We start from the raw sequence: 20,474 nt of genomic DNA on the forward strand, positions 1-20,474 counted from the left end.
ATTTTGTATAAAATTATATACTCAATTATCAAATGGGTATCTATTAGGTAAAATCAACCATCCATTCTAAAAATGGGTATTTTTGCTAATGATTCTAAAAAAAATGGGTAAAATTCGACATAGCCACTCATTAAGAATTAATTGGAAATCGGATATTTATTGGAATAAGAATCAAATATATTTTAATATTAAACTATATTATGATTATATTCTTTATTAATTAATAAATATATATTTATTATATCATAAATTCCCTAATTATTTATATTTAAATGAATATAATATTATTTTATTAAATTATTATATATGCTCTCATAAAGAAAATCTTATAAGGATATATCGAATTCCAAAAATCGAATCAGTCGATTATTTTATAGAGAATTAATCGATTAAATCTGAAATTTTTAGAACACACCGCATTTACGTGTTAATGAAGTATAACAAAGAAATAACAGAAGTCGGTTATGAACTTTTAGGCTTATATTATTAGATTAGTGTTCTTCTTCTTCTTCTTCTTTGTAAATTCCTTAAAATAAAGCGAACAAATAATTTTTGTCATCAACAATTTTAACAAAATAAAAACGAAAAGATCTATAATATGTTGTTAACTTAAAATATAAAAAAGAAAAAGAAAAAGAAAAGTAGGAGTTGGGAATATTAGAAAAATTAAAAACTCCCTCATAATTGGAGAGAGTAAGTTTAGCGCGGGAGAAATCTAGAAAGTTCCACGGCCTTCCAGAGCTGACAATATCCAAGGCATTCATATATACATAGACATCTACCGTAACATTACTCTGTCTCAAATTCACACATCACAACATAATTCTTCAACCCCTTTACATTACATACACACAACAGGCAAACAAACATGGGTGTTGATTATTACAAGATATTAGAGGTGGATAAGAATGCAACAGATGATGATCTTAAGAAAGCTTATAGAAAACTTGCTATGAAGTGGCATCCTGATAAGAATCCCACCAGTAAGAAGCAAGCCGAAGCCAAGTTCAAAGAGATCTCCGAAGCTTATGAGGTACTATCTTTTCTCTTTTATACTATATTCATCATCTTTATACTTTATTTGCATTGATTGTTTGAGTTGTTGAATATATCCATTTTTCGAGAATTTGGATAGGGAATGAATTGAGAATTCGTCAGGTGTGTCATTTGTTGAGATTGGTTGTTTATGTAAGTATGATTTTTTATATGGTTTTTGGTAGATTTTGATTATTATGTTGTGTATTTGTGTTGATTTTTTTGAGTTATGGAGTATATCGAATTTTCGGAAACTAGTATAGGGAATGAATTGAATATTTGTTATTTGGCGGGTTTAAGTATGTGTTTGATATGATTTGTAGGTTTTGAGTGATACTCAAAAGAGGGCAGTATATGATCAATATGGTGAAGAAGGGCTTAAAGGGCAAGTGCCACCACCTGGTGCTGGAGGGCCTGGCCCTGGTGGGGCAACTTATTTCCAGACTGGGGATGGGCCTAATGTGTTTCGATTTAATCCCAGAAATGCTAATGACATTTTTGCTGAGTTTTTTGGTGGGTCAAGTCCATTTGGTGGTATGGGTGGTGGTGGTGGTGGCATGTTTTCGAGTGGTATGTTTGGAGATGGTATGTTTAGTTCTTTTGGAGAAGGTAGGGCTATGAGCTCGGGGCCTCGAAAAGCTCCTTTGATTGAAAATAGGTTGCCTTGTAAATTAGAAGAACTTTATAAGGGAGCTACTAAGAAGATGAAGATTTCAAGGGAGATTGCTGATGCCAGTGGGTAAGTTTCATGTACCTGCTCTTGTTTAACGATTTTATAAATTTCTTATATGGTACTTGTCATGCGGTGCCTTGTAACAAATTGTTTCATTTACTTAAGTTGGATGCTATATAATATAATATATGTGGTATGTCCCTATTTGATAACCCGTGTTTTTCTACTTGTGTAGTTGTGATTGAGATGTGTTAGCATAACTCAAACTCATTGATTCATACCGGGCTTTAGAGAAAAGAAAAGTGAAATTAATGTGAAGTAATTTCACATGAAACTAAACGTACTTGACATGGCTGATGATCTATCATTATACATTTACCGACACGATTATCTTATTGTTGGACAGGAAGACAATGCCGGTTGAGGAGATTTTGACTATTAACATTAAACCTGGGTGGAAAAAGGGTACGAAAATAACATTTCCAGAAAAAGGCAATGAGCAACCAAACGTTATTCCTGCTGATCTTGTGTTTGTGATAGACGAGAAACCCCATACTGTATTCACCAGAGATGGTAATGATCTGGTTGTCACGCAGAGAATATCACTTGCTGAAGCTTTGTCCGGCTACACTGCTTGCATCACAACACTTGATGGAAGAAAACTGACAATTCCGATCAATAATGTGATTCATCCTACATATGAAGAGGTAGTTCCAAATGAAGGAATGCCTATACCAAAAGATCCTTCCAAGAAAGGAAATTTGCGGATCAAGTTCAACATCAAGTTCCCGGCTAGGCTAACTGTTGAACAGAAGAGTGGGATTAAGAAGCTGCTTGGCTAATCAGCTAAATTTTCTGCTTGTTTCATCCATCCCTGTGTATTTTAGCTATGTTGTATACAGTTTTCAGCTGTTGTTCTGATTTTAGTTTTTCTTTTATCTGTAATCTGGTTAAAGGAACGTTGGAACTATGCTTGTGAATAATAATAGTGATTGATTCATGTTTGAATTTTTGTTAAAACCGTGGGCATGTTCTGATTTAAGTTTTTAGTTTTTCCGGCTGGAGCAGTGTGTTCCTCCCAGTTGAAGCTTGGATCTGCTATGTGGACTTGCTATGGAGGCCAAATAATAGAATTTTCATAACAAGTCAAATACAAGCCATCTGGATTGTTTGTTCGAATTGTAATTCACTCACTACTATTTTGCGTGAGTTGTTTGTACTACAGAGTACAGACTAATCTATGCTTATTTTCATTTAGTTTAAAATTTCGATGCAAGTTGTTCGACTCGTCATTTTGCTTAGGCCACCAAAAATGGAAGACACACAGTTGTTGGTGAGCTATCAATCATTACAGGTCTGGTGGTGCTGCATGTTTTTGAGAGGAAATATTTGAAATATATGCCAAGTAAATTATGTTAGAGGTTAGCAGAGATTTAAATAAATACTTAAAATACATGCGAAATGACAATTGATATAATTGTTTGGTTACACAAAATATGGGTATTAGAATTATCCGGGAATTTCAAATGTCTATATAACCCAGAAAGTTGGTCACTTTCCATGTGATAGGGATAAAAAGTAATTCTTAATTATATAATTAATGTTGAGTTGTAAAATTGACGGGTCAAACACTTATGTCATGGCCCAAAATAGGTCGTCATAGTCACGACCCAATAAGGTTCGTGATAACACCAACATCAAATCCAACATGTAAACGGACTTCTTAGTAGAAGGATCCGGAATCCACTCTCTAGGAGAGTCATGCTTACTATCTAAGTAGGATATTTGTCCACCAAGTCTACCCACCCTAGTCTAGCCCTAGACTCAACATCTATATAAAAGGCTCTACCCCTCAACCTAGAACTACGTTTTTGGCTTGATTCTCTACAGCACAGACATACGTAGGCATCTTGGAAGTACATTTATTCCCCACCGTGAGAACATCCATTAAACCTCGAAGCTCAACAACCCTATAATTAATTGTAATGACGACCCTAGTTTCTATTAATCCACAATATTTGGCATCGTCTGTGGAAAGACAACAATCATGGTACTTACACGGAGCAGAAACAATGATGAAACCGGCAATCCCATCCCATCACAAACAATCTCATCAATAGTGGAGATACCCCACACTCGACCTATGCCACCACCCAAGGAGAAACCCCTGTAGGGGCATCTGAGTCTCAACCTCAAAGGACGAATCCCACGATCCAAGATCCGCCACTAGGGACAAATACCCTGGCTGTTCAAGGGACGAATCCCTAATTTCAAGAACTACAAGCAACAATAAACCCTCAACCTGTTGGGTCTGAGTACTCAACGATCGTGAACCAACCCCCTTACGGGATCTATCTATACCCCGAGGTCAGAGGAAGTGGACACCCTAATCGAAGCGAAGGACAAGGGCGGATGCCCTAATACGTTCGTGGCTTGGCTCACATCCCTGAGAACCGAGAATTCTTTGAACCCTACTCCGCTAGAGACTTCGACTCATCGGACGATGAAGTTGTTAGGTCCCGAATTATCGTAGAAGGGGGGGGTTGAATACGATAATCAGTAAATTAAAAATTCTTTCGAATCTTTAGCGGATAAAATATTTAGTGCTCGGTTAGTGATTTCGTGTTCTTGAGAGGAATAGTGTTTGGAACGATAAAAACGAGGAACACAAGATATTCGGGGAAATATATATTCGTATATAAATCCTCGAGGGTGTTGCTACACTCCGGTAAATAAATTAACCGGCTACAATCTAAGAACAATAAAGTTCTTAGCTACTACAAAGATTTACAAATCAAATCCTATACAATAATCTAGCTTTTGTTTGTCTAATGATTTAATTACCGGGTAACGATTATAATGCCCCTATGAATATACAAGAGTCAAATTGGGCATTATAATGTTACTCCGGTGAGAAGTTAAACGGATATCAATGTGCTGAGTTTCTCTGTATTCTCTTTGTTTCTTGTTTTCATCAGCTCTCGTGAGAGAGAAGATGAACAGAACTAAAAATGACAATAATAATACTTCTTGTTATATATTCTGCTTCTCTGTGTAGACTTTCAAATTCATTGGACAGATGGCAGCCTTGTGTCCACAAAATCCTTTTCATTTGCTGCAATGAAATCAATAAATAACATTTATATGGCGACTGAGCTCTGTGGCGACTAACATCCCCTGTGCTTTCTCTGTGGCGACAGCTCTGTGGCGACAAAGTTTCCCTTGTGCCTTCTCTGTGGCGATAGCTCTGTGGCGATAGAGTCACTTGTGCCTTCTTTGTGGCGACACCTCTGTGGCGACAGAGTTACTTGTGCCTTCTCTGTGGCGACAAAACTCTGTGGCGACTAGGGCTTCTATTGCGACCAGGCTCTATGGCGACCATTGTGTTGTCTTAGAGAAATTCTCTATGGCGACCAGTTTTGTGGCAACCATAGATTGTCCTTGTATATAGCTCTATGGCGACCATGTAGAAGACTGTTATGACTTAGAATATTCTTGCTCTTGTCAACCCATTCTTCAATGTATCAACACCTTCTTCTGTAATTAAATTAAAATCCCTTCTTGTATACTGATGTTTGGTGCACTGGTCTGGTTCACAAACAACTAGCATTGAGAGAACCTAATTCAATTTAACTTGTGTTTCTGAGTTGATACAGATTGGTTGAATATCCATTGTTTCTAACACTGACTGTCAACAAACAAATGTACTTTCACTGGAATCCTTTCACGTACTTTAGACAACGTCTTCATTGCTACTACAATCTTGAATACTTTATTCACCGTTCTTCACTGACGCTTGAACATATAACTGAACTCCTGTCAGTGAGTATGACTTCAAGACTGCAGTTGTCTTCTTTAACCTCTGTCTATACCCTGTCTTCAATTCTTCAGATTCCTATGCTTCATACACTGTCTATCTTCAATCAATGTCAATACACTGAAATCTTCTAGAAGCACTTTATACATTGAATCTTCATCATTTCTGAAACCCTGAAAGTCTTTAACCTTTATTCTTCACTGAGGCATGAACATATTAATGAACTTCTTTCAGTGACCTGTAGACAGACTTCAGGATTTCTTCTAATCTTTTGATTCTTTGTATTTGCCTTGTCTTCATTCTTCCTGATTTCTTGTGTAGACGTAATATTATTAACCTGTCTTGTTCTAGTATTGTTATTGTGTTGAGTTATCACGTAACTGTTCATACAGCTACGTAGTCTTACCAACAGAAGTCGCTCCAAGGAGGAGACGTGCTGGTAAGGAGTCAATGCCTCATGGTTATCAACAGCCCAGAAGCATTCAAGGGATGATTCCCCAAGATGTATAAGAGAGGATCAGGGCTCATGAAGCTGAGATCCAAAGGCTGAAATATAATTTAGAGATGCACCAGGCACCGAGGCCCCCCCCTGCGGCGAGGCAAAGGGATTTTCCTCCTATCATAGAGCCGAATGTCCAACACCAAGACAAGGTTGCGAGCCCAATGGCTGATCCAAGTGATTTGATGCCCCTAGGAGATCCTGATGATCCAAATCCACCGTTCACTGAAGAGATAATAAATGCCCACATATCAAGGAAGTTTAAAATGCCCACCATCAAAGCATATGATGGCACTTTCAATCCATCTAATCATGTCCCGAATGTTCTACAACGCCCTATTACTACAACCCGTGAACGACGCTATTAAGTGTCGGGCCTTTCCCCGGACTCTATCTGGTATGGCACAAAGGTGGTACAACCATCTACCCCTAACTCAATTGGGTCTTTCAGAGAACTAAGCCAAACCATTATTAAGCAATTCATTAGTGGCAGAGTGCATGAGAAAAGTTCAGCCTCTCTCATGGGCATTGTGCAAGAAGCGAAGAAGTCCCTTAGAGACTACCTGAATCGATTCACTGAGGAAGCCTTGAAGGTCCCAGATCTTGATGGCAAGGTAGTTATTATAGCAATGTAACAAGGGACTAAAGACAAGTTCTTCAAGATGTCCCTAACTAAGTGCCCACTGAAAGCATGTTACAGCTCCAAGATAGGGCACATTAAGATGAAGGAGAGCATGAGGAAGATGTTTGTAAATGATGAACTCACTGGCAACAAGCGGAAGACGGACCAAGAGTATGACGCCAAGGACAAATATCCTCGAAATGGAAATAACTCTGATCCCCCTTCCAAAAAGAATCAATCAGCAAGGTTCACTGAATATGCAAGGTTGAACGTGCCTAGAAGCCAAATATTGATGAAATTTGAGAAATATAAGGATTTCAGATGGACGAAGCCAATAAGGGAAGAACTCGAGAAGAGACAAGAACCAATTTTGTAGGTTCAATAAGAATGTTGGTCATGATACAAGCGAATTCAGATAACTCAATAATGAGATCAAGTATCTCATCCGATGAGGAAAATGTGGAAGATTCGTCAAGGGCGATGATGACAGAGGCCATAAAAGAGATAATGACCAGGAGGTAACAACAAAGGTCGAAACCCGCAGCCCAGAGGGCCAGTGATCAACATGATCTCCTCAGGACCAACGACCGCTGGGACAACAAATAACTCTCGAAAGGCTTATACTAGAGAGGTGATGAGTATAGACGGAGACACACCCAAATGTGCCAAGACTGAGATGAAACTTGAATTCGGAGACCCCAACCTTGACGGTTTGAAATTCCCTCAGGATGATTCCCTAGTTATCACCCCGATAATTAGGAATTGTCTTGTCAAAAAGGTCCTAGTCGACAACGGAGCTTCTGTAGACATTATGTTGCATCATATATTTTTAAGAATGGGGTACACTGACTCCCAACTGACACCCTCTGATGCACCCATCTACGAGTTTAACCAAGTGAAATGTCAAGTAGAAGAAGCAATCCGACTCCCGTGACTATTGGAGAAGATCACTGAGAGGCCACAAAAATGCTAAACTTCCAGGTTGTCAAAGCAGTCTCTACCTACAACGTAATCATGGGGAGAACATGGATCCACGTGTTTAAGGTCGTGCCCTCAACCTACCATATGGAACTCAAGTTCTCAACCCGAAATGGTGTCGGAGAAGAGAAAGGAGATCAGAAAATGGCCCAAAGTTGTTATGTAGCAGCGGTTAGGCCCGATTGAACTGGGGGACGGGTCCTCCCAATAGAAGACATGGATGCCCGAAAGAACGATGAGCATTGAGGGAAGCCAGCTGTGGACTTGGCCCCAACTCCCTTAGACCCGCTAGACATTGATAAGTTCACCTACATCGGAGCGTCCTTGGGGAAACCCCTGAAGGACAAATTGACAAAGTTCCGACAAGAGAACAATGATGTATTTTCTTGGACATCGGCCGACATGCCCGGGATAGAACCCAACCTTATAACTCATAATCTAAACGCCGATCCAACTCAGAAGGCCGTGCAGCAGAAGAAGAGAACCTATGCACCAGATAGGCTGGAAGCCATTAAGCAGGAGGCTGAGAAGCTCCTTGAAGCTCGATTTATCGAGGAAGTACAATTCCTAGAATGGTTGGTTGTTAGTCGCTAAACACGCGCTAATATTAAATACAAGTATACGAGTTCGCAAGTAGTATAAGATATAAATCAGATTCGATCCCACAGAGACTGTATTGGTTAACTAGTTAATTCATGCACCTAATCAACAATGTATGGTTATTTTTCAATGCTAAGACGATGACAATTTGAGAATGTTGATAACTAAGAATAACGCTAACTATTATAACTACGAGAATAAGATAGACTGAGTTAATATATATGACAGACATGTGATTATAACTTCATTAAATACTTCATTCAATAGCCTTATTATTCTCAACCTTAGCATGCAATGGTGATGATACTAATCAGACAACACAAAACTGATAAACGCCAACTTTCATTACACGAGTACCATTCTACCAGACATCCACAAAAGAGATGAAAGCTGAATAGGCACCAATTATATTGAGACCCTATATGTCTATAGAATTTGACAACATAACGGTTTAAGCACAAGTTATCTATCTTGATTACACAGGACAAGTAAGATGGTTAAAATTACCTACGAATCATGCATAACAATGCATGAACCTATGCTAGCATGACAAGTTCTAAAACCTTAAATTCACTTTTGCTTCATTAAGAATTAACACGCTATCTTATAAGTTCGCGACACTCATAAGACGAATATGCACAACCAATACTAGGATATCATACAATCACCACATACTAAGACTTCAAACAATTTAACTAAAGAAATCCATAAATAAATCCGCTAGAACCCCATGATAACGATTAGCTCATAATCGAACTCATCGCCAATGTGGGTTGCAATGAAAACATGATATAACAAACGTAGTCTTTATACTAATAAATAAACCAAAGTACAAACAAGTGTAAGGTTCAGCAAAACAAGAAACAAGCATCCAAATTACAACTCAAAACAAAGATTCAAAAGAATAAACTAGATCATTTTCGCCTTTATTGAATTGTGCCAAAAGGTCTCTTGCCGTCTTATCCTTCCTTGATGTCTTCACTCTGAATATATCTTTAAAAATGACCTAAATTATGTTTATATAACAGTTTATGCATCCGAGGAGTCCAGAATTCGAATTGCAAAAGAATCAGGATTTGTTTATCCCGACCCAGCGCGACCACGCGCTTCACCAGCGCGGGAGCGCTGCTTGCTTCTTGGATAATTGTTGATTTATTTGGTGTATAGCTATATTTCAACCAACTAGTTTTAAATGCACAAATTTAACTATATTTTTTTTATACATAATGTCACCATTATGCCTATGTGACAATAACATCATCACTGTACTTGACTATATATTTAAAACTAAATATAACATTTTTCTGTTTTTAGAACCAGCATTGTAATGTAGGGTGTGTTCTATAATAGATATTATAATATAAAAATAACACATCTTTTTAATATTGCATTGTACTTGTTCTAAACACGAAACTAAGTATAAATGTTATTATTATCGTCGCATAAGCATGCAAGTGATAAAACAAAAAAATACACACACACGCATATATATAAAGTAGTAATATTTTATATAATTGTTTATTTAAATATGACATTTGGTCCTTATCAAGTTGTTACTAACCATTTGTTCGCTATAACTTTTCGAGAATTGAGATAAATCTTAGAAGGGGGTCATTTCAACCCAGAGAGGCGACATGATCTTCTGTAGATTCCCAAAAAAAATCATGTTAAAACTATCAACGAAAATTTTCAACGGATAGATGGTTAGTGAAAAGTAATTTGATACTATTATATATTTCTCCTAATTATTATAAGTGCCATCTGACAAGGTCAGTTATAACTTATAAGTAATAAGTAATATTTTTTAAAAAATTCATAATTTTACATAAATTTTATTAAAAGAGAAAAAGGTAATTAAGTTCTAAGTACACGAGAAAAATGGGTAACAACATGCGCTGTCATACCTTGTTAAATTGCAAATCCTATACGTATAAATACAAATTCAACTGAGTGAAAGTCATAACATTATTATTTATGATTTTTGTACTCTTTTAATAAACTCAACGGTGTCAGAAGCCAAGAACGTGAACGTATCAAAAGTAAATGACATAAAATTATGTTGGTTATCTTTACATGCATGATCATATTTATGCACCTTTGTTTCTGTTGCTTTAGCTGTTTCCTGACCAACACCCCTTACCAAATCCGCCTAAAGAATAAGCTTCGATAATATTAACCAAGTATATTTCCCCCAATCTCAACTATAAACCAATATATCAGCATGTCTAAAAGTTGATCTTACTTCATCAGGAGGAGTAAAAAAGTTAACCGGTGCCTCCTTTTTTGTTATAATTTTCTCATGCTAGAGTTTAAACAACACATTTATAATCATACTATGTCGATATTTAAACTTTGAGTATATTCGACAATACACAAAATTCTCTCTCTGTATATTCATATAAGTGAGGCATAATGGGTAAAGTGCACCCTCAAAATAAAAAAAAATCATGAACGTATAACGTAAAATCATTTGATAATACGATAGTATCATGCATAACCCCAACCTCTCCATAGGAGTAACCAAAAGAAAATTATAAGCATGGTCGAATCCCAGACAACGGAAAACTCTGCCTTTATCTCGGAAAAGTTAACTTAATTGTTAGAGTTTTGCAAAACACGGGTAAAGTACAAATCTGTAAAGTAGTACATTGATTTTAAAGGACAGACCCGTTAGTGGTGAATAACTCCAAATTCATGTATGAAATGATCCTTTGCAGATATTTTTGTGCTGAAATAAATTGTTTCTCGTTAAAATTGTGACAATCCCGCAAATATGTGATTTCACAGATCAATTGAATGAATCTGTGAAGCTAGAAAAACAAATACATAAAATCTACATTATACTAAAACAAAATACAACTGACATCATCCAATCTTATGTGTCAAACTCTCCTTTAAGAGTTTACATCATCAAATCCCATGTGTCGAACTCTCATCAATTTGATGATGTCATCTTCTAGTAAAATTCATCTCCTCATTTAATTTATTTTCATTCAAATCTCTCTATCTCTTTTCATTTATTACCTCCGCTAATTGTCTCTCTTACCCATCTCACCCATTTATCATTCCCTTTCTTTCTCATTTTTATATTCTTAAATTAATGATTTTCAATAATACCCTTTCTTCACTAATTTTATCTTATTCAAAATTAAATTTATTTATAAAAATATTCATTATTATAATTTTATATTTAATAAAAAATCGATAATCAATATTTGTAGTTCGTGGTAATATTATTATTTAAGTTTGTATAATTATAATTTTATTCTATTCTCAATATTATGTATTAAGAATATTGTAATACTATATATGTAAATTAAGTTATTTTAAAATATTTTTTAAGAAAATAATTATAATATAACCGAGCATTTACCCGGGAACTAATCTAGTTAACCGTAAAATATACACCCAACCCACCTCCGCGTATATAAGATCGCTCTCCACTAAAAATCTAAATTCAAGTTATTCCCAGAAATTCATATTGAATGTATTTTAAATATAAGTATCTATTATAGAAATTTAAGATCAAATTTTATTTTGATATAAAATTAGTTATTTAAAAAATTATTTATACTTTTTTTTTTCTGAAAATAAGTTTTTTCTGTAAATAAATAACTTATTTTCATAAATAAAATTTCCTAAAATGGCACCTAAGGGGTCATTTGTTAACTCCTAAACCAAACTAAAAGTACTGGACGAGTGGCTATTGACTGATTAAAATTGTTTGTATGTTTAGTTATTTTTCTGGACGAGGCAAATTTTCGTCAGGATGACAGAGGTTTAAATTTTACTCTAAATCACACCACACCTGTGTTGTGGTTTGCTGTGTCCGTGTATGTTGGGAAAAAAATGATTGATATGTGTTTTATATTAATTTTATATTTTATTATCATTATCCTTTTATATTCATTTGACATAATTATATTTTATAAATCTCATATGAAAAATAATTTATTGTAATTAAATAAATACTCCCCCGACCCTAAATATATGTCCATTTGGTCAACTTGACCAATTTTTAACTGAATTTACACCTATTATATAATTGACAAAAATAATTAAAATAATATCATTGGAAAGTACATTTAGTCTATTTTAAAATGTAACTTGCATATTTGAAAAATAATTAATCAATAATTTTTTATATTAATTCAAAAATTGGTCAATTAGACTTCTAGAAAAATAAAATGGACATGTAAATAGAGACGGAGGGGGTAACAAAAACTATTGATTTTATAGTATAAACTTGATAAAAAATATTTTTTGCTTCTTCTAGAAAATATGAAAAAATTTGACATGACATTTTATTAATAACTTAAAAAAATATATTGTTCAGAAAAAAATATTTTTTTATCAAACGACATTACTCATCCAATATTCAGATAATCAATCATCCAGCAATTTTATTCATCCAGAAAAGATAATTCAGATTTAACAAATGACGTTAAGAGTCGTTGTTGGGGCATGTTTTCCCCTCTTTCCAAAATAAATTGTAGAATATTTTTCTAAAAAAGAAAAGGAAATAATTACTACTGACACCTGACAGTACAGGTGCACGGGGAAACTCCCACGCGCTCTAAAGCGACAGTGAGATAACGGCATACAAACCCTCCACTATCTCTGTGCTCTTTTTTTCCTGACCTATACTCACACAAACTTATAACACAAATATCTCCTTCATCTTTTTCTCTATCTCTCTCCTTTTTTACATCTCTCTCTCTCCCCCCAAATCTCTCTCTCTCTTGATTTTGCTTAATCGCTTCTCGCCCTCTTTGAATTCTTCACGTCTCGGTTTATGAGGTATGCATATACATATAATACACATATATCGCTTTCAATTGATTCATCGTTTTCAGATCTATAGGTTCAATTTGTTGCGAATGTTTTGTTTTTTAAGGATAACAGTCTGTTATTAATTATTATTTTCACCGGTTCATATATTTATATCGATGTATGTATATTTTGATTGATTTAGGTCTAATTACGTTTTGTTTATTTTTTGGTTTTGTAGCTCGAAGGAGAAACCAACGCTCGGGTAAGATTCATTGTTTTTATTATAATTCACTTATTTTATGGCCAGATCTATTTTTAATTTGATGTGTATGATAGTTTCGAAAGGTTGTTACAGTTTTTGCTCTGGTTATATGATGTGTTTCAATTTATTGATAATATATGTAAATATGCATTTCTTGAATTATCTTGAATGAAGTCTTATATGCATATATTAAAGTTTTACAATTGGTCTGGGTCTTTCATTGCAATTTACTTGAAGAACGGTGTTTCGGTTATAGTGTGGATGTTTGTGTTTTGTCTGTTTTTTTTTATTATCTTTAGGACTTTGTTAATTACATTTTTTTAAAGAATTATTAATACTTCAGATACCAATGAATTTTTAGTATTTTATCCTCTATATAAGATGTGATCTTTCAGTGTTGAAATTGTTGTCGAAATGATTGAATGCTGAGGTTTGTAGTCTAGTTATATGTACCTGTTAACCCTTTAACCCCAGTGGCCCAGTTCGATTATGAGTGCACCTTATGAAATCTGAGAGATATGTTTGAAAACCAAGAATTCTGATCAGATGAGCAAATTATTGAAATTGTTCCTGTAAAAAAATAACCTGTTTCCTGGTTATATTATTTCTTGGTGGCGTTACATGCTGGGAATTTGGAAACGCGATTACATATATAAGGAAAAGTACGTGTTATGTTAGTTACTAAAACTGTTATCTACTTGACACTGGACGATGCTAAATCTTGTTATTATTAGTAACTACGAGAATTTAGGAAGATTGATACTGCAGGAATCTGTACGACTAGATTTTGTGAAGTTTTAATAATTCGTATTGGCTTAGTTTTCAAATACGAGTAAGGATAACTATTAAGCAACTGCATGGCCCATGTAATCCCACATATGAAATATATATATATATATATATATATATATATATATATATAAACTTGGATCAGCATCGAATTTGAAATCGATACTTGTGCTAGTTGTGTATTTTCAAGAATATACAGGTATAAAATAAATGCTAGGAATTGTTAGGTATGCTGCTTTTACATGATATTTGATTTCTGATCAAACAACTTTGGCTCATTGTCTGCTGTTATAGTGGTACGCGGATTAAGACCCGCAAACGGAATATTGCTGCTCCTCTGGACCCTGCAGCTTTTGCTGATGCAGTGGTCCAGATTTATCTGGATAATGCTGGTGATCTGGTAAGATTTGTATACAGATGTACCTCTGTATTGTATATGACTCATGTTGTTTCAGCTGTGCACGTTGCAGTTTATGTATTTCTTTATTGATTCACGCAAGTGTGCCTGTACACAATCTTTCAGTTTCCTTGTCAAAATGAGGATTAATATTGGTTATTGATTGTATAGGAACTTATTGCCAGGAGCCTTGAATCGTCAGACCTTAACTTCTCTAGATACGGTGACACCTTTTTTGAGGCAAGTTACTTTTCCTCAAATTCTTAAGCACTTGACTTTACCCAAAACCATGCTAATTGAAATTTATTAATAGTTTTTTGTTGCCTTTTATTCAATTTGAGAGTGCATCTAATTTTTTTTTACTTTCTCATAACTGAGTTGTACAGTGTATTTAATATTTTCGGGTGCCAACAGGTTGTCTTCACAGGAGGGCGTACACAGCCTGGCACAACAAAATCTGATGAGGGGGAGCGCCATCCTTACTCTGTAATAGACTGCGAGCCTAAGCGTGAACTCATTTTGCCATCTGTGATTTACATACAGAAGATATTGCGACGGCGGCCATTCCTTATAAAAAATCTCGAAAATGTTACAAGAAGGTTTTTGCAGTCCCTTGAGCTTTTTGAGGAAAACGAAAGGAAGAAGCTGGCAATTTTCACAGCACTTGCATTTTCTCAGAAGCTGTCAGGACTTCCACCAGAGACTGTATTTCAGCCTCTACTCAAGGATAACCTTGTTGGAAAAGGGCTAGTACTATCTTTTATAACAGATTTCTTTAAGGAATATCTAATTGACAATAGCCTTGATGATTTGATTGCGATTCTAAAGAGGGGGAAGATGGAGGATAATCTTCTTGAGTTCTTCCCTTCTGCAAAGCGTTCTCCTGAAGCCTTCTCTGAGCATTTCACGTAAGTATATATTGTCGGTCAATATTATTTTGTGACCAATTTGTTCAATACACCTGCAAACAATATTGATTAGGATGTAGAACTGCTTCAGTCATTTAGTCCTTTTATTTATCTTTGCCATATTTTTTTTTAACCTACAAGCTTGTATTTCTCCTACTATTAGTAATATTAGAATCACTGTTGTAGGAAACCATTTTGCATTTATTCAATGTTGTATGGTTCCCTTTATATCAGTTGCTTTTGTAACCGAAGTGCTCAAGTTTTCTCTTTCTTTCCGTCTATGTCTCTCCCTTCTAGTTCTACATTGAGTTAAAATATATTGTTACATCATTTACTTTTCCTTTTTTTCCTAATTTGCACTGAGGTCTCCTCAAGGCCTCTTCCCAAATTCTATGCATATATTTTGTTTTACAATGTCATTTAAGTTTAGAGGATGGGGATATAGCATATTGTGTAACAATTTTTGCCTAACAGGAAAGCTGGAATTGCTCCCTTGGTTGAGTACAATGAGAAGAAAATATTTGAGGTGAAGCTGAAGGAAATGAAATCTGCACTAACAACTCAGATAGCCGAGGAAGCTGATATATCTGAAGTAATAGAATCTGTGAAGCAACATGTTAAAGACGCTAAATTGCCAGATATTGAAGTTGTACGGATCTTGTGGGATGTAATGATGGATGCTGTTCAGTGGTCTGGAAAGAATCAACAGCAGAATGCTAACTTGGCTCTTCGCCAGGTACAACATATGTGCTTATATAACATTAGGAACCTTTTTTTTTGCACTTCGGGTTACACTATAGTTTTGTATTTAATTCCTTTAATTGATTATTGACCAAAATTGTGAGGTGTTTTCCATCATTTAAAAAAAGCACACGCTTCACCCCCTCCCCGTCCATCAGTCCATCACACAAGACACTAAATTGGCTCCAGTTACTCCATGTTGTACTTCGTCTTACCATGCCTTCTGCTGTGACCTTCCAGCTTAATGTCAAAAAACCATCCCCGAGGGTGGACAGCTTGAACAATTAAAAAAAAACTCAGGCGGTAGAATTTGAAATTGGTTCTAGAGTATTAGTTGCAGGAGAAGGGGGCATAATCTGTCTGATATCTTATAAATGCCAAAGTTTGAATATTGCTTGTTGGCGTGCTGATCTTGTGGTACATGCAGTTTCTGGTTGCATCATTCTTTAAAAATATATCTAGGATGACTGGAAGCCTGTCTTATGCATCTTTTTGAATTCGTAAATCCCATAATCGTTCTTTTCCCAGTGAAAATATACTCTTTCATTTCGTAATGTTGCAAACCAGCGAGGCTTTACGTGGCCTTTGTGAACTTAATCTACTTCATATTACAGAGCAATACACATACATCTCTAATTATTTCTTGACAGTTTTTAGTGTAAATTTATTATCAACACGACCTATATTGTTGAATTTCTGACAATTTATTATGCTTTGGAAAATCCTTTGAGTTGTTACCATGTTGATCGAGAGAAATAAGAATAATGAATTGGATGTGGACATCTGTGTTCTTGCAACTGCCTGCCATGTTACGGATATAAACAATTCCCATAACAGTGTTTTTTGTGCACTAATTTGAATTGGTTGTATCTAGGTGAAAACATGGGCAGAATTATTGAACACCTTCTGCACCAGTGGCAAGCTCGAATTGGAACTCCTGTATAAAGTCCAGGTTCAGTGCTACGAGGATACAAAGTTGATGAAGATATTTCCAGAAATTGTGAGGTCTTTGTACGACTTGGACGTGCTTGCAGAAGATACCATTCTTCACTGGTTTCGCAAGGGAACAAATCCCAAGGGCAGGTAATTTTAGAACCATTTTATTTCACTTTATAATTTTATGTCTAATAAATTGTAAATTTTTTATATTTATGTCTTATTTTTTTCCGTAGGCATTATTTCTTTATATAATTGCTATAAGAATATGAGACTATTTTGTTTAGAAATTTAAAATGGAATTTGTGCAAGTTGATGAATAGTTGTTAAATCTCGTACCAAAATACGGGGACACAGTTGACGGGGATACACTTGGCAGTTCTGTTCATCATAGTCTATGTTGCTTTGTTACAGGTGCAATTATAGCCAGGATTAAAGAATAAACAGTTTAAAAAGATTTAGAATAAGAGAGAGTGATAATTTAGCTTCGAATGGCATAAAAAATTGTCTAATGCCTTCCAGAGATACTGCATTGGGGCTAATAGTGCATTGACCTAATTAGTTTTTGTCGACTTGCAAGATTATTTAAATCACTTGCTGGCGGGATCCTGACATGTATATCAAAATGCATTCTTGATAATTAGATTTGGACTCATCTAGGAAAAGACTGCTGCTTTTATTATTTATACAGTTAAGTTTGTTCATTTTTTGGCCAGGGTGGGGACTGGAGCAAGCAACCTGATTTATTTTAACTCTAGTCTAGTTTTCATTAGCAATCAGAGATATTAAATTTACTATTCATTTTACAATCTTCTCCTAAAAGCCTTGGGTGCTCTATAGTATAGTTCACCAATGGCTGGTAAGTTTTCCTGTAGGAAAATTAAATTTAACAATTCGAATGGGGGAAGTCATGGAACCAACTTAGACAGTCTTTTATACTCCTTTTTATGCAATTGCAAAATATGACATGACTTGTAAACACTGCTTATTCTAGGTAGCTTTAGATATCTTATCCAATTTCTAAATTTGTACATAGGCAAAGCTTTGTGAAGGCAATGGAGCCGTTTGCAAAATGGCTGGAGGAGGCCGAAGAGGAGGAATAAATGGCCTTTAATCCTACCACAAGGCTAGAGGTGACGGAAGAGGAGGATAAAACTGTCCGACCTTTGCCCTGCTGAGATCCTTCTTCCTGTTTGAGATCCCAAAGTACTAGGATCTCCTCTATTAAATGTATTTCTGAGAAGTTCTGTTTGTTTCAATGTGACTGAGCCACTATGTTTTTTTAGTATGGACAAATAATTTGTTAAAATTTTTTATTTTCATTTTTAAATTTCCCATACAATTGACTTGGTTTTATTATATATTCTGCAGTTTTATTATGGTGTGTATAGTGGGATTTTTCATGCACGTCAGAATATTTTTTTTTTCTGGTGAATGTCGGAATGAATTAAGGATGCACAGTCCGGTAATTTCATGCTATACCTGAATGTGAAGCTGCATGGTATTGTGTCCAAGTGACTTGAGCCATGTTTTAGACAATCATGATTATTTTACTGACTTGATCGGGTAACCTTACAAAGAGCAGGAAAGATGATTTACATCCTTTTTGGGACACTCATACAACCCGTGATTTATCTTAAAATCAATATAATTACTTGTTATTCTTATCTTAAGAAAATATAAACAAGAATTTATGAATTGATTCAGATAATATATATATATATATATATATATATCACAATGTAAATGAACCTTTTTTTGACAGAACGTAAATAAAATTTAAATTTCCAGGCGGAATAAAATTGTCATATACTTTGCTCATATGGAGTAAAGTATATTACAAAATTGAGTGGGACTATTTGAAAGCCATGCTTAGGAATATGGGTTTCAATGATTGGTGGGTACATTCGATTTTTTAATGGGTCACCACGATCTCTTACCAAATACTCCCTCTATCCCATTAAATTTTATACATTTCTTTTTGACACGCTTTTCAATATTTTTTTAAAGTATAATGACACAATATTTTTAGATTTTTTTTTTCTGAATAAAAGTTTCATGTTTAAATTTTTATTAAATTTTTTTTTTTAAAAAAATATAATAAAACTATACTTTATAGAAGTCTCGAAATACGTGCAAACAAGGCACGTATAAGAATCAACGGGACGTACGGAGCAGTTGATAGCAGAAATGAGATGGGTCCAATTATTCCAAGCCGGGGTATTGGTCAAGATGACCTACTACCTCCCTACTTGTTCTTTATTCGCTCAAAAGGGTTATCAGCTTTAATTCGTTATTATGAAATCCAAAAATGGATCCATTAAGTCAAATTTATAGAAACGCGCCAAGTATAACTTATTTGTTGTTTGGCGACGATAATTACTTATATTATTGGGCTAATGATAGGAAATTCTAAAGGTAAGGGAGATGATGCACTGTTTTGAATAAGCATGGGGTCAAAAGGTTAATCTGCTGAAATCATGGGTATTTTTTAGCAAGAATGTCTTAAATTCAACTCGAGCATAGTTGTGTCAGCTACTCCAAATCATGGTTGTAAAAATCGGTAACATGTATTAATCGGTTTAGTTACCGACTATGAATTAATCGTCAAATTGGGGATTAATTGGAGTGATTAGTCGGAACAAAAATTGGATATATTTAAATATTTTAATAATATTTAATATATTTACCTTATTTATTATGAAATATATAATTCAAAAATAATTTATAAATATTAATCGGATTTCAAAAAATAAATCAGCCAAATATATATATTTTTATCGTAGGTAACCCGCGGCCGCTACCTTTGAAGTGCGCACTAAGTAAATCCTACGGCTCACATAATAGTCTGTCAAGATAAATCACATTTAAGGACATGCTCTAACTGATTAGGCATAAATAAGGGATCTTTAGAACAATGCTCCAAATTGTGCAAGCAGATGCTGAAAGTATTTACTTGGGTTTCCCAAACATGATGAGCCGTACAAAACAGAGACGTTGGGTTTTGTGAAGGATAAGAAGACTGCAACATTGGGATGGTAGGTGCTTTTCTCAAGCACGCAAGGAGATCTTAGTGAAGACAGTGGTTGAAGCTGTACCAACGTACACAATGACTGTTTTATAGATGTCGCTCAAAATTATTCATGACTTACAGAAAATGTTCTCTAAATTCCGGTGGGGATCGAGTACGAATGGGAATAAACGTATACACTGGCTGAGTTGGTCTAGAATGTGCAGACATAAAAACAAACTGAAGGGATGGGTTTTCATGATCCGAGGGACTTTAATATAGCTATGTTGGATAAACAAGCGTGGAGATTCATTACTAAACCAATAGCATTGTTAGCCATTTATATAAAGCTAAAGCTAGATACTCGAAAACAATTCCAGTTTTATTTGGCGGAGTGTTTGGAAGGCATAAAGATGTGATTGTGGCAAGGTCAA

General features: G+C 35.0%; 2 protein-coding genes across 2 annotated transcripts; both read left to right on the top strand.

The window, feature by feature from the left end:
* Positions 1-779: 779 nt before the first annotated feature.
* Positions 780-2,728, top strand: LOC141724380 (uncharacterized). The gene is made up of 3 exons (XM_074526504.1): positions 780-1,033; positions 1,359-1,774; positions 2,115-2,728. The coding sequence occupies exons 1-3, from the start codon at positions 869-871 to the stop codon at positions 2,548-2,550; spliced, it is 1,017 nt and encodes a 338-aa protein (XP_074382605.1). The 5' UTR covers positions 780-868; the 3' UTR covers positions 2,551-2,728.
* A 10,140-nt stretch (positions 2,729-12,868) lies between these two features.
* Positions 12,869-18,409, top strand: LOC141724381 (uncharacterized). The gene is made up of 8 exons (XM_074526505.1): positions 12,869-13,024; positions 13,236-13,259; positions 14,343-14,448; positions 14,617-14,685; positions 14,860-15,353; positions 15,828-16,089; positions 16,969-17,177; positions 18,067-18,409. Exons 1-8 carry the CDS (start codon positions 13,020-13,022, stop codon positions 18,131-18,133), a joined length of 1,236 nt encoding a protein of 411 aa, XP_074382606.1. The 5' UTR covers positions 12,869-13,019; the 3' UTR covers positions 18,134-18,409.
* Positions 18,410-20,474: the final 2,065 nt, after the last annotated feature.

Source organism: Apium graveolens, chromosome 5 (genome assembly GCF_009905375.1).
Source record: "Apium graveolens cultivar Ventura chromosome 5, ASM990537v1, whole genome shotgun sequence".
In the NCBI taxonomy this organism is placed as follows: Eukaryota; Viridiplantae; Streptophyta; class Magnoliopsida; order Apiales; family Apiaceae; genus Apium; species Apium graveolens.